Genomic DNA, 14,993 nt, shown 5'->3' with positions numbered 1-14,993 from the left:
TGATACATTACAGCTGGTATCATCCTCTGTGTTGGATTTGTTCTTTGGTATGTATCATGCGCATAAACCAACTGATTGATTTACAAGTTAGTTTTTGTTATTATGTTTGATAAAAAAATATAAATATAAATCATTTTTAGATAACTACAACATACCACTAGAAATGTTATCGGTCCGATGTAATGTGCTGCTTTAGATTGGAACCAGCTTGTTGTCTTTCTGTTCAAGCAGTCGATCACGTAGCTGCACCAGTCAACATCCTTAATATCTACATCAGGTTGCAATGTTGTAAGGAATTTCATGTTGACGTTGCCACCGTGTGTGAGCTCTGCCATTATTGAGTTGAACATTACAAGAAAGTTCAGTTGAAATAGCCTTCCACTCTCCTTCTGTTCTTTCACAACATGAATAATATGATGCATTTTTGGCAGTTCATCATCAATTTCAAATTGATTTCTAAACTCTGCAACAACTGGATCACTCATTGATGGTTTACTCAACTCCTTAACCTTCACTTTACCCATTGGTATGCCAAGAACTTCTTGTACTAGGTTAGGTGTTATCACTACATTATGTGTACCTAGATTCAGTGTGTTGATTGTAGGTTCATAATTGTTAGTGAGCCAGTATCCCAGATCAGTTGGTATTTTTGTTATATCAAAGTTCTTCATGCTTTCAAATCCCATGTTATCTACTTCTGCTTTCTGTTCGTCAGATAACACTTGCATGAATTCAGCAAGGTTTTTTGGGCTGTTCCTGATTCTAATTCTTTTTTTCTTATCAAATTCCTTGAAAAGTGTTGATCGTATAGGTTCAACGTTTGTGGCAACAGCTTTTAGTGCTGTTTTTTGTTTCTTTTCCGGTTGTTCGAAGTCACTGTCTGATGAGCCTGCAAGTAATTTCAGAAGAAACATAGTAACCAGCACAAGTTATAAAGTGTACTATATATTTAAAAAAAAAAAACAATAACCAGTACCATTTTGATCATTTAATACATAATAAACCATGATTTTTATAATTCAAAACATCATTGTTACATAAGGTTCAGAAAAACATGATCATAATACATAACAACATTGATAACATTAGAAAACTAAAACAAACAACATAAACATGATGATCATAGCAGGAGTTGGCTAGATTGCTACTTCCTTCCAAAATTCTTGACTGAGATTATAGGTTTTTCCTCATCTTCTTCATGTTTAGGTTGTAGGATGGGGATCTTTTGTTTTTCGTCATCTTCTTCTTTTTTGGGTTGTACAACTGAGATTTCAGGTTTCTCATCAATCTCTTCTTTTATGGGATCTGAAGGTTCACCACCAGAAGTAGGATGATTGGTATAGTTTGGCCCCCAGATTGCTACTTCATTCCAAAATTTCGGACTCATATAATATTCCTTTTTTGTTGGTCTTACAACTTTTAGTGGAATGGGATGCAAAGGTTCATTATCAAAAGTAGGGATTGGTTCTCCTGGTTGTACAATTTGTAGTGGTTTGGGATTGTACAGCTCTGTTTTCACACACAAAAAAGCAACTGAAACTTATATTACTTATCTCCTGAATTTAAAAGTAGCACAACCAGCACAGATTTGGAACCCAAAAAAACCACTTGTGCTAGTTTCTTCTAAAACACTAAAGTAGCACAGACAGTAAACCAACTAGAATTTGTGCTAGTTTACTAGAAAACACTAAACCCTTTGTGCTAGTTTCTTCTAAAGCAATAAACTAGCACAGATAGTAAACTAGCACAGATAGTAAACCAGCACATATTTGGAACCCAAAAAACCAACTAGAACTTTGTGCTAGTTTCTTAAAAAACACTAAACTAGCACGGAAGTTAAACCAGCACCGATTTCAAAACCAGAAAACCAACCACAACTTTGTGCTAGATATTTCTAAAACACTAAACTAGCACATAGGTTAAAACAGCACATAAAATAAACCAGCACTATTTCATTAAAACACAACGATGGATCTGTTTTATAAAATGCAGAACATGAATCAGTTTAGACATATTAAAACCCTAGAAATCTGTTCGTTTACAGATCCTTAACAAACCTTCGAAATCGTCATCAGGTTTTGTTTCTTTATGCTTCTGGCTTCTTGTAGATCTCTTAGAACCTGTGTAATCGATTTGATTTCGAAGAAACTTAGAAAAACCGTACAAAATTGAAACGAATACACCAAAATGCAAAAAAAAATGGAACGTACTCTCTGAATCCATCGTTGATGCTGTTTTTGTTGTTGTTTGTTCGATTTTCGTCTCTCTTATTGTCGATTTTAGGGGACGTTTCTTAGCCATTGGGAAGTTTTGAGAGAGAGTGAAGAAGAACTGTTTTGAATCGTCAATAACTGCTTTCCTTTTTGTCCAGTACTATTTTTTTGTTTATGGCGAAAATACCCCCGCGCGTTTTAATTGTTTACTTATCTAGTTTAATATTAGGGATTTAATCTGGTCCATTGGTTGTTTAAAAACATGGTGTAGATTGCTTCTTAGGCAACTTAGGCAAAATAGGCTTCTTAGGGGAACCGCCCCCTATATATAAACTTATCTTTATACTTTTACATCTAATGATAAATTTGGAGTTATTCAAAGCATATAAAATTTTAAATTTTATGTTTGTTTTATTAAAACATAAAAACTATATCTTCACAATGGAGTTTTGTCCACATTTGTTTGTTTCCCTAGAAAAGTCGACTACTACGACTACAAATGGTAATATTGTAAGCACAATGCACATCATGTTCCTACCATTGCCATAGATACTCAAAACCACTACTAAGAAGTAAAAATGTACAACTTAAAATGGTAGTCACGTACGATCCGTTATCTTACTTGTGTTTCGTCGTTAACAAATTGGTGACAGACCAGATCATCAGTGATATCTGCAATCACAGACGTAGATGACCTTTTATCTATGAGTATATCCTGCTATCTGGGTGACTAGACTTTGTTAGACGTTCAAAAGAAAACATCGTAGTTTTATATTTCACATAAACTTATAAAATATAAAAACTTTGATTCATGTGAGATATATAATATAATAATAGATTGTTCTCATGAAAGAGATTCAAAGTCATCACCCGTCTATGTCATGTATAGACTTTTGACTCTTGGGAGAAAAAAATGTTCATTTGAAATTTTGAATGTTTACAGCCTACTCTTGAACTAATTCATACCAAACAACACAAAACCAAAACTATAATTATTTCTTAGTTTGCTTTAATTATATATTATTCTTATCATTTAAAACGATGAAAATAATTTAAAGCAACGTTTATATTTTATCATTATTATATATTAAACTTATTGTTTTGATGTTTATTTTCGATTTTCATTTTGTTTCTTTTGGTCCTTTTGGATAGAGTAAATTACAAAACTTGTCCTTTATGTATGCTTATGTATGCTACTTTGCTAGCTGTATCCTTTATCGTTAATAAGTACAAACACCATACTCGATGTTTGCAAACCTTTGCATATTTTGTCTTTTAACCCTAGCTCTGTTATTTTTCATGATAAATCAGATCAAGGGTACCCCACATGTAATCTTGTTCATAATATCTTGTATTTCTTATTAATTAATATAACTTACCGAATTAAAAATAAATCTCCTTATTGTATATATTATATAATGATAACTTTATAGTAGTATCACCCCTTATCAAAACTTACAATATAATGTTAATAAATGTATATATTGAACGATAACAAATTCTATTGTGAAACCGATTTTGATACATGCGCTTCTGCCCATTGAACCTATGGACCAGGTGTTATGCTGTGTGTACTAGGGGGCAGTGGCGATCCATAAGTGATGGAATTACATCACTCACAATATTCAATCAAGTTCCGCCACATCATCGAGCTTCATTCCATCACTAGTGATGGATTTTAGTGGAAATACCCATCACTAGTGATGGTTTTTTTATTTTTAAATTATAAATTATAAAACAATAAAATCATAAAATTTCAGAACGAAACCATAAAACTTGTCTCAGTTTTTCCGATCAAGAACGAAACCATAAAACATAAACTTTTGATCAAACATAAAACTTGTTCAAAATTGATCAAACATGTGATTGAGAAAGAACCCATAAAGATTCAAGCATCAAAAACCGAAATCAGAAATAAATTTTGATCCCTTGTTTGTTCGTAAGTCTACAACATCTTTGATATCCAAAGATTCTTAATCAAAATTTTTTTATTAACATTCAAAATTTTTATTTTTCAACAACTTGTACAACGGTCACAATCAATCAACGTTCAAAATTTTGATTTTTCAACGCATGCTCGTGATCCCGCTTATAATTTTCCACGCTTGATATGAGGCACCGGCGGTGGTGTATCACGGCATTTGACGCGTTTTGGATTGCTCATAACGGGGCGCTCCGTCCGCCCTTGTAGTGATAGCAAAAGTACTACCGCTGAATATATGTTGATTAGTGATACTGAGGGGTCTTTTCTAATTTCCAATGCATGTTATTAAATTTTGTAAGCACCTAATACTAGTTATATTGAAGCGTTTACTTGTCATGCAAAATGTTGATTCTTACTAGACCAAAATCTTTCTTTTAAAAAAAGGAACAAAAACAACTCCGTTTTCGTTATAATTTATATATATCGAAATGTTCAGAAGAAAAAAAAAACTATGTATTTAAATTTTCTTTTAATTAAGAACACAAGTTATTTGAGGAAAAATTAATTAAGTTTAAAATTCAATATTATAACAAAAATAAAAAATAGGTTGAAGCATTTGATTGACCATACAAATCAAATACATCCACGGATTTACCTACCAAGACCACAGCACACATCGCCGTCGCAGTGTTTCATGGACGTGGTGTCTATGTGGCAAGCCATAACGTATGGTCTTATGGTCATGGTTGTAAAAGTCCCGACTAGGCTCCGAGTACTCCCCGAGTACTCGCTACAATGTAGGTTGCCGAGGCACGAGTACTCTTCTCCCAGGCCAATTACTCCCCGAGTACTCCCGAATACTCCCGAGTACCTCCCGAGTACTCCCGAATCCGACTAGGGAGCGCCTAGCGACTTTTGCAACCATGCTTATGGTAAGATTCATGTGTAACCAATGTTTTAAAAACCGGTAAATACTGGCTGGTTATACCGGTATTACCGTTTCTAGATGTAAATCCGGAACGAAACACTCCGGTAAATAAGTGAAACGACATAAGGTTTGTACCGGCGGTAAAATCCGGTATACCGGTTTGAAACGTAAGACCAGTATCGGCCTAGGGTTATTCTAGTTTGGGTTGTTACTTATTTTTATTATATATGTTACTTATCTAACGTAATTTTTATATATTATGATTATTCGTAACTAAAAATTCTTATTTAATATTGTATGAAACACAAATAGTTGATGTTTTCAACACTCAAATGGCTTAAACATATCGTACACTTTCATTTAAAAGAGCTTGTCGGAAAATTGAATGGTTTTTTATTATCTTTTTGATTATTTTTTATTATAGATTTACTTTTGGATCATCCTTTTAATATGTAATCATGCATTTTTTGATTAACTTTTAAGTTGATGTTGTAATTTATGAAATTATAGAGCTAGCTAGTCAAGCCAGTTGAACCGCTCGGTACAATCTGGTTCAACCGGTTGAACCATTTTTTAGCCTAATCCGGTTTGATTTAAAAACCGGTTTTTAAAACATTGTGTGTAACACTAAACCGTCACGAGAACAAAAAGACTAAACGTAAATTGTTTATTCTTTTATCATGGTTTATATTATGTAGAGTAAACCTCAAGTTACAACCCTGTGGTTAGACCCCGGCTAACAAAAGGCTGTAAAGTATAGCGTGTTGGAAACGTCGAGGATGTAAGTGGGCAAAGGTTTCTTAGAGGCATCTAAAATGTTAGTGGGTCTAACCACAGTGACGGATATAGAAAATCTTCATAAGGGTAACGTTTTAAGTAAAAGTGGTAACGAAATCGAAAAAAAATCTAAAAAACGTCAATTTTTTTTTAAAATTTACACTACCGCCGGAGAGACGGGGGTAGTGGAGGCAACCCATTATCATAAGGTAGGTCTGCCCCTATCTAACCACAGGGTTGTAAATTGAGATTTACTTAATTTGTTATGTAATTTATATTTCTTACATAAAGATGATAGATTATCTACGTTAAACTAATTTGTTCATATATTTTTATAGAATTTTAAATGTTTACCTACATGTGTAGGTTCAATAAATAAACAAAATCATTCCGTATTGTTTTCTTGAATTTAAAGAGTAATGAATAAACATTGCACTTCAATCGTTTTCCGGTATTCGTATATTTTAAAACTAGATTATAACCTCGTGTATTATACGGAGTTGAATAAATAAATTTTATATACTTAACAATAAAACAACATATCTTTAAAACGTCGTAGATTCATGTTAAATTATTCTCTTATAATATAAAATTAAGATATGATGTATTATTGCAATAAATAATTGGAGTTATGTATAATAAGTAGGTGTCGGTCCACGGTTTCTTGTTTTCAATGAATGATATAATATTATTTAATTTTATTTTTAGTTTCATAAAATTTATTTGACATCAAACTAAACAAAAACGTTCAAATATAATTAATTCAAATAAATAATATTATAAATGAGAAGGAGATTAAACTAAATAATAATTATCCATATGATATTAAACTAATAATATTTAGTAGAATGGTTATATATAATATAAGATAGTAAATTAAATAATATTTAGTATGAGGGTTATCTATAATTAATTAGAAGAGACTAAGTTAAAATAAAACTTATCTATAATCAATGGCCTAATATGATGACAAGTGTCCCTAAATGTTTTTTCATTATATAGTAAAGATTTTTAAATTGAAAAAAATATATATATTTTTAGTTTTTTTTTTCGTTTTCATTCAGAAAAATTCGATCTAGATCATTCTAACAGTGGTATTAACCATCATCATTTTTAGTGCGATTCATATTTTTGTTGTCGGTAATGTATTTATTGTAAATACTAAAAAATCATATCATATCCAAATCAAAAAGTTGTAAAGATATGGGAACATGAAACTTCCCAGGGTCCAAAACTTATAAAAGTAGTCTAACATTATCCTTGTCAACTTGCTTAACATTCCTCCAACTTGCATAACATTCCTTTTATCTATGTGGCCATCATAGGACTTACAAAATTACCCATTCAAATAGTTTTTTTTCAATACATGTTTTATTTGAACCACAAAATTTGGATTACTGACATACTACTTGAGTATTATCGTGCCACCTACAAAACCACTCGATCATATCTATTTCCACTAGCCGTGTAAAAAGAGATGTGTAACTAAAGTGATTATATTACTTCTTCTCGTATTCATATATGCCTCGATCCCACTTTTTGTCTATTGTTGATCTTTTCAAAAGATTCTTTTGGTGTAATTGATTACTAATGTTTTTGTTGGAAATTTTGTGAAAATAGCATTTTTCACAAATATAGAAAAATGATTTTTTCCTATTTTGGACTAGAAATAAATATAATAAAATGAGCGGGTTTTATATATTTATTTGTGGGTTTGTGTTCTACGATGGAAGGGCTTCGCAACGAACTTAACCACGTCCAAAACGGAGCTAAGATGAATGAGATTTCGATGCTCAAAGTTTGGTGTTTGAAACTTGAATGCTGAAATAAGTGGGAAAATGGCACCTTGTCCCCCATCGGATGAGAGATGGAACTTAAAGGGGTATTTAAGTAGGATCTCTCCATCCTTATTGTTTCATGGAAGCACTCACTAGTGTACTCGCGAAGGGTGCGGAGCCCCCTAACCCGCACTCGCACACGCGCGCGCGCGTGGCGTGGGCGATGAGGCGCAATGTGGCGCTTTGATGGCGCACTTTGCACTTCGCACGCTCGCATCGCCGCGAGCCGCTTGAGAGCATGGTACATGGGCCTGATGTGACGTGCGCGGCGCACCAAAGTGAGCCAAAACGGCGCGACTGTGTGGCGTGCTCGTAGAGGCTCACAGGTAACGTGGCACACGCGCGCAGGCGCGCATGGACCTGAGTGAGTATGGCGCACGCGCGCATGGCAGTGAGCCAAGTGGACGCACCGCGCGTGAGGTTGCAGACCTGCACGCGCACCAGTGTGTCTTGCGCGCGCGCGCGGAAGCTTCCCGCTGCAGTTCATGCTAGTGCAGTTACATTCAGCATTTGAAACTGACGAAGTTAATGCGTTTGACTGAAAATTAAATGACGAATTAAAGTGCAATAAAGACGTTTAATGCAGTTTAATTCACCCATTTAATTTATTTTCAGTTTCTTCAAAACTTGCAACTATAAATAGGAGCATCCTATTGAAAACCAGATACACCGAATTTACCAACTATTCTATAATCTCCTCTCTGAAATTCTTCATCTTCTTCAAAAGCTCAAGGTACATCTTCGGGTTGGAGTCAAGACCGGCAGTACAACTGCTTGCGGCTGTTGTATCCTGGAAACAAACGTGTTCTCCTGGGAGACACGAAATTTGTTTTAAGGGACCAGTGTCTAACACGATCCTCAGCCAAAGAACAGTTTTTTTGTTCGGATTTCTGTTCTTGTTTGTCTACTTTTCAGTTGTAACTTGTATTGTATTTTTTGCTTTCCTTCAGTTGTAATTTCAAGTTAATAAAAGAATTTGTTTATTTTACACGAACGGTTTCCTACAATCTTAAAACAAATTTTTTAAAACACCGTTCGTGTAGAATCACAAACATATTCTGCTGTGAATTCGAACCAGTTTTGAATTCATACAGTTGTGTTTTAAAAAACAGATTTATTTTTCTCTGTTTTGATTCAAAGTAGCGACTTTGTCAAAACAGAACTCTGCTTCTACACCTTTCTGTCGCTGAGTTCTAAAAATCCTACTGTTGTAGTCTTCAAAGTTGGACTTAGAAGCTACACGGCTGGTTTTTTCGCACTCATAAAATAATAAATTAGCGTATTTATTATTTTGAAAACAGTTTTATTAACTTGTTTTCTTGGAACTTTTCAGAATGTCGACTGAAAACATGAATACCAGCAACACTAATGTTGTCGTTGGAACCCCTACCAACACCGTGGGAGCGTCCACAGTGGCAAATCATGCTGAACGACCCGAGAAGTTCTCGGGTCTCCACTTCAAAAGGTGGCAACAGAAGATGTTCTTCTACTTGACCACCATGAATCTTGCGAGGTTCTTGACGGAGACCGTTCCCCAACCTGCGGAAGGGGAGACCGATGCTCAGGCTCTGAGCGCGGTAGAGGTGTGGAAGCACTCGGACTTTATATGTCGAGGCTATGTTCTCAACGGTCTCTCGGATGCATTGTATAACGTGTACTATAATATCAAGACTTCCAAAGAATTATGGGAGTCCTTGAATAAAAAGTACAAAACGGAGGATGCGGGAACAAAGAAATTTGTTGTTGCCCGTTTCTTGGACTTCAAGATGGTTGATAACAAGACTGTTATGAACCAAGTCCAAGAGTTACAGATTATACTTCATGACATCCACGCTGAGGGTATTGTACTAAATATTGCTACGTGTATTTACTTAAGAGTAAAGACGAAGCAATAGAAAAGTTTATCTTGTACAAAAATGAAGTTGAAAATCAACTTAAAAAGAAGATAAAAGCTTTGAGAAGCGATCGAGGAGGTGAATATGTTGCACCTTTTGCGGATTTATGCGCAAAAAGTGGCATTGTACATGAGTGTACACCTCCTTATTCTCCACAATCAAATGGCGTTGCGGAATGAAAGAACGGCACATTGAAAGAAATGATGAACGCCATCTTGATAAGCTCGGGAGTGAACCGAGAAATGTAGGGGGACGCCATTCTCTCAGCAAACTATCTTTTGAACAAGATACCCTTGAAAAATAGGGACGAAACTCCATATGAGTTATGGAGAAAAAGGAAGCCTTCGTACAAATACTTGAAAGTGTGGGGGTGCCTAGCTAAGGTGATTGTACCACCTCCTAAGGCTCTTAGGATAGGACCCAAAACTGTTGATTACATTTTCATTGGATATGCACATCAAAGTAGTGCGCGTCGTTTTCTTGTATATGAATCCAAGAATCCCGATGTACACAAACACACTATCATGGAGGCAAATCCTAATATCGTCTCATATTTTGAGAATGTGTTTCCTATGTTAGGACAAACACATGCGCCTTCATCAAGAGCGGTTGATGAAGCCGGTCCAAGTTCGTCTACATGGTTAGATAAAGCAGGACCAAGTTCATCTACTAGGTTAGATGAAACTCATGAACGACCTGAGGTCGAGGAGGGTGAGCTTAGACGAAGTAAACGACAAAGGGTTGAAAAATCCTTTGGTCCAGACTTCATGAGCTACATGGTTGAGGGTGAGCCCAATACCTACCGCGAGGCGGTTACCTCTGCGGAAGGACCTCAATGGCAAGAAGCAATTTAGAATGAAATTGATTCTATATTGCAAAATCATACTTGGGAGTTAGTAGATCTTCCACCTGGTTGTAAACCACTTGGATATCGTTGGATATTCAAAAGGAAGATGAAAGCTGACGGAAGTATTGATAAATACAAGGCAAGGTTAGTGATCAAAGGATTTAGACAAAAGGAAGGTCTAGATTATTTTGATACTTACTCGCCTGTAACGCGAATAACCTCTATACGATTGGTTCTTGCAATTGCGGCTCTAAGAAATTTGGAAGTTCACCAAATGGATGTAAAGACCGCATTTCTAAATGGCGATTTGGAAGAAGAAATTTACATGGAACAACCCGAGGGTTTTTCCGCCCCTGGAAACAAGGGTAAAGTATGTAAATTGGTCAAGTCTTTGTATGGCTTGAAGCAAGCTCCAAAACAATGGCACCAAAAGTTTGATCATGTCATGATTGACAATGGTTTCAAAATAAATGAGTGCGACAAGTGTGTTTATTTTAAAGACACACCAAGAGGTTATGTGATTTTATGTCTTTATGTAGATGATATGCTTATCATTGGGAGTAATGATAACATGGTCAACTCAATGAAAGACATGTTGAAAGCGAGGTTTGACATGAAAGACATGGGTCTCGCGGATGTGATTCTTGGAGTTAAAATCACTAGAACCCAAAATGGTCTTGTGTTGAGTCAATCTCACTACGTGGACTAGATCCTTGGGAAATTCAATTCGGACGATACGAGTATAGCTCGAAGTCCAATTGATAATACCTAACGCCTAAGGAAGAATAGAGGCGAGAGTGTTTCTCAGTTAGAGTACTCAAGGATCATTGGCAGTCTAATGTATCTAATGACATGTACTAGACCCGACTTAGCGTATGCTGTGAGCAGGCTAAGTAGATACACCAGTAATCCGAGCGAGGATCATTGGAAAGCTATCACGAGGGTGCTCAGATACATAAGATACACGAGAGACTATGGATTGCATTATACCCGTGATCCAGCAGTGATCGAAGGATACACTGACGCGAACTGGATATCGGATATAAAGGATCACAGATCAACAAGTGGTTACGTGTTTACACTTGCTGGCGCAGCTATAGCTTGGAAGTCTTCCAAGCAAACGGTTATAGCGAGATCCACGATGGAATCCGAATTCGTCGCTTTAGATAAAAGCGGGGAAGAGGCGGAGTGGCTACGTCAATTTATGGAAGATATTCCAAGATGGCCAAAGCCGTTGACGGCGATCTGCATACATTGTGACAATCAGTCTGCTCTAGCTAGAGCACAAAGCATGATGTACAATGGCAGATCAAGGCACATTCGACGTAGACACAACACGGTACGACAACTTATCTCAACGGGTGTTATCTCAGTTGACTATGTGAGGTCAAATAAGAACATTGCGGACCCGTTGACAAAAGGCTTAAGCACAGATAAGGTGTATAGGTTGTCAAGAGGAATACGACTAAAGCCCATAGATGAAGGGAATATGAGGGAAACCTAACCTAGTTGGCTGGAGATCCCAAGATCTAGGTTCAATAGGCAAACTTAATCATAAACCCAAAGGGAGTCACTGTGGGGGGTGCCCCAAAATCAATAAAGGGGGTTGTATACTTCCTAGTCCATTCCAATCAGTGACATGAAGGAAAGGTTAAGCATGTTGAGGTTAAGGATTTTGAGGAAATCCAAATTAACCATGATGCTTTTAATGATTCAGAGGAATCACCTATGTTAGAGAGAAGTGGGGTCGCTTCGAATGGATTTGTGGGGAGGCGCAAATCTTAGAGCTCTCGCAGAACCAGGAACGTGTTCCATGACCATGAACGGACACAATCATGAGGTCTTGACTCGACTAGGGAGAGTATTGTGTGAATGTATATTGTCGCCTACATAAATGGGGGATTGTTCAAGGACACCGCGTCTACAAGACCCTATGAGGCTAAGTATGCTTCACAAAAGAAGCTTCAAAGGTTACACCTACCTATCTTGCAATGCTCAACTGTTGAACGTGTATCGTTGAAACTTGATAGATCGATTTCTATTCATGTGGGGGATTTTTGGAAATTTTGTGAAAATAGCATTTTTCACAAATATAAGAAAATGAGTTTTTCCTATTTTGGACTAGAAATAAATATAATAAAATGAGCGGGTTTTATATATTTATTTGTGGGTTTGTGTTCTACGTTGGAAGGGCTTCGCAACGAACTTAACCACGTCCAAAACGGAGCTAAGATGAATGAGATATCGATGCTCAAAGTTTGGTGTTTGAAACTTGAATGCTGAAATAAGTGGGAAAGTGGCACCTTGTCCCACATCGGATGAGAGATGGAACTTAAAGGGGTATTTAAGTAGGATCTCTCCATCCTTATTGTTTCATGGAAGCACTCACTAGTGTACTCGCGAAGGGTGCGGAGCACCCTAACTCGCACTCGCACTCGCACTCGCACTCGCCCTCGCACACGCACGTGGCGTGGGCGATGAGGCGCAATGTGGCGCTTTGATGGCGCACTTTGCACTTTGCTCGCATCGCCGCGAGCCGCTTGAGAGCCGCCTTTGTATTTTTGACCGCGCGCGCGTGGTGAAGCACAAGGGTTGCAAGGACCAAGTGGTTGGTGATGTGGGATGCATGCGCATGACCCTGGTGGGTCCGCGCGCAGTGGCGCATGACGTGGCAGTCATGCGCGGTTGCGCGCATGGTACATAGGCCTGCTGTGACGTGCGCGGCGCACCAAAGTGAGCCAAAACGGCGCGATTGTGTGGCGTGCTCGTAGAGGCTCACAGGTGACGTGGCGCAGGCGCGCATGGACCTGAGTGAGTATGGCGCACGCGCGCATGGCAGTGAGCCAAGTGAACGCACCGCGCGTGAGGTTGCAGACCTGCGCGCGCGCCAGTGTGTCTTGCGCGCGCGCGGAAGCTTCCCGCTGCAGTTAATGCTAGTGCAGTTACATTCAGCATTTGAAACTGACGAAGTTAATGCGTTTGACTGAGAATTAAATGACGAATTAAAGTGCATTAAAGACGTTTAATGCAGTTTAATTCACCCATTTAATTCATTTTCAGTTTCTTCAAGACTTGCAACTATAAATAGGAGCATCCTATTGAAGACCAGATACACCGAATTTACCAGCTATTCTACAATCTCCTCTCTGAAATTCTTCATCTTCTTCAAGAGCTCAAGGTAGACCTTCGGGTTGGAGTCAAGACCGGCAGTACAACTGCTTGCGGTTGTTGTATCCTGGAAACAAACGTGTTCTCCTGGGAGACACGAAATTTGTTTTAAGGGACCCGTGTCTAACACGATCCTCAGCCAAAGAACAGTTTTTCTGTTCGGATTTCTGTTCTTGTTTGTCTACTTTTCAGTTGTAACTTGTATTGTATTTTTTGCTTTCCTTCAGTTGTAATTTCAAGTTAATAAAAGAATTTTATTTATTTTACACGAACGGTTTCCTACAGTTTTCATATTCGGATCATTCAATGATCAACCCATTGTTTATGTTATTGACTGACTGGCGTTTGTACATATACACACATGTATAACTGATTAGAAACAATATATGTGATTGTGTTTTGTTTTAGTTTGGATAAGTAATAATATTAATAAAATGTGAAGATTGAAGCAGTAAATAAAATAGAAAATTAATAAGATATTTAAAGGAAAAAATTATATTCAGTGAAATCATTCATAGGCCTGATTCGCTGATTAAACATGTCAAACCATAATCGGTGGGTTAAAATTAATGAAGTCGGTTCAGAAGTACTCAATCAACCAATTATGTATAGACTTATAAGGGTGTAGGGAGTGGTTAGACACTTGAAAGTGGTAAACTTTAAAATCAACCAATGAGAGTGTGCTATGTCATTCAATGAAAAGTGTTTAAACTAAGCTAAAAAGCGTTGCAATGGATAGACACTTCATGAATTGGTAAACTATTTAAAAAAAAGGAAAATGTGTCACACCCCAACCGATGACGGAAACATCGGAGTGAGATGAAAACGAGATTGCAAGAGACTTCATAACACTATTTGTGACAATATTTAAATATCGTTTTCATTTCATAAAGTAAATTGTCAAACATTATAAGGAAATTCAAATAATAACAAGTTCAATGAAATACATAACAACATAAACAAAATTGATACAACATATTAAACCTAAAGCGTCTATATGTGTATCTAAGCATCAACGCTACTTCATTTCATAGCATCGTCATCCTCAACCTGTAACATGTTTAAAATAAAGTTCAATGCAAAAGCAAAGGCGAGTATACAAGTTTGATACATACATAGCATAAAAAGATAAGTTTAAACGATTCCTCATGACAAGCTAATGATACACGATAAACATTAAAATCGACATGTGTCTAACATATCAAACCAATGATGAAACGAAATAAGCTCATGACATAACCTCAAGTCTACGAGTGGTGCGTTAATCCTATAGCGCTATATATCTCAAGGATAGGCTCGATCGAAGCTAATGATAAGTTTAACATAAACGAATAACCCTAAGTTCAAGTAATCAAGTAAGCAAGCATGTAATAGGAACGTTTGTGCATTTATGAATAAAGTTC

At 36.8% G+C, this 14,993-nt stretch overlaps 1 protein-coding gene across 1 annotated transcript; it reads right to left on the bottom strand.

Moving 5' to 3' along the window:
* Window positions 1–1,055: 1,055 nt before the first annotated feature.
* LOC118484673 lies at window positions 1,056–2,528 on the bottom strand. Its single transcript, XM_035980470.1, has 3 exons — window positions 2,211–2,528; window positions 2,058–2,120; window positions 1,056–1,509 (listed from the first exon to the last, which is right to left on the bottom strand). The coding sequence occupies exons 1-3, from the start codon at window positions 2,299–2,301 to the stop codon at window positions 1,145–1,147; spliced, it is 519 nt and encodes a 172-aa protein (XP_035836363.1). The 5' UTR covers window positions 2,302–2,528; the 3' UTR covers window positions 1,056–1,144.
* Between the last annotated feature and the right edge of the window lie 12,465 nt (window positions 2,529–14,993).

The sequence above is a fragment of the Helianthus annuus genome, chromosome 12, assembly GCF_002127325.2.
Source record: "Helianthus annuus cultivar XRQ/B chromosome 12, HanXRQr2.0-SUNRISE, whole genome shotgun sequence".
In the NCBI taxonomy this organism is placed as follows: Eukaryota; Viridiplantae; Streptophyta; class Magnoliopsida; order Asterales; family Asteraceae; genus Helianthus; species Helianthus annuus.
This window is presented reverse-complemented; position numbering and strand designations above follow the sequence as displayed.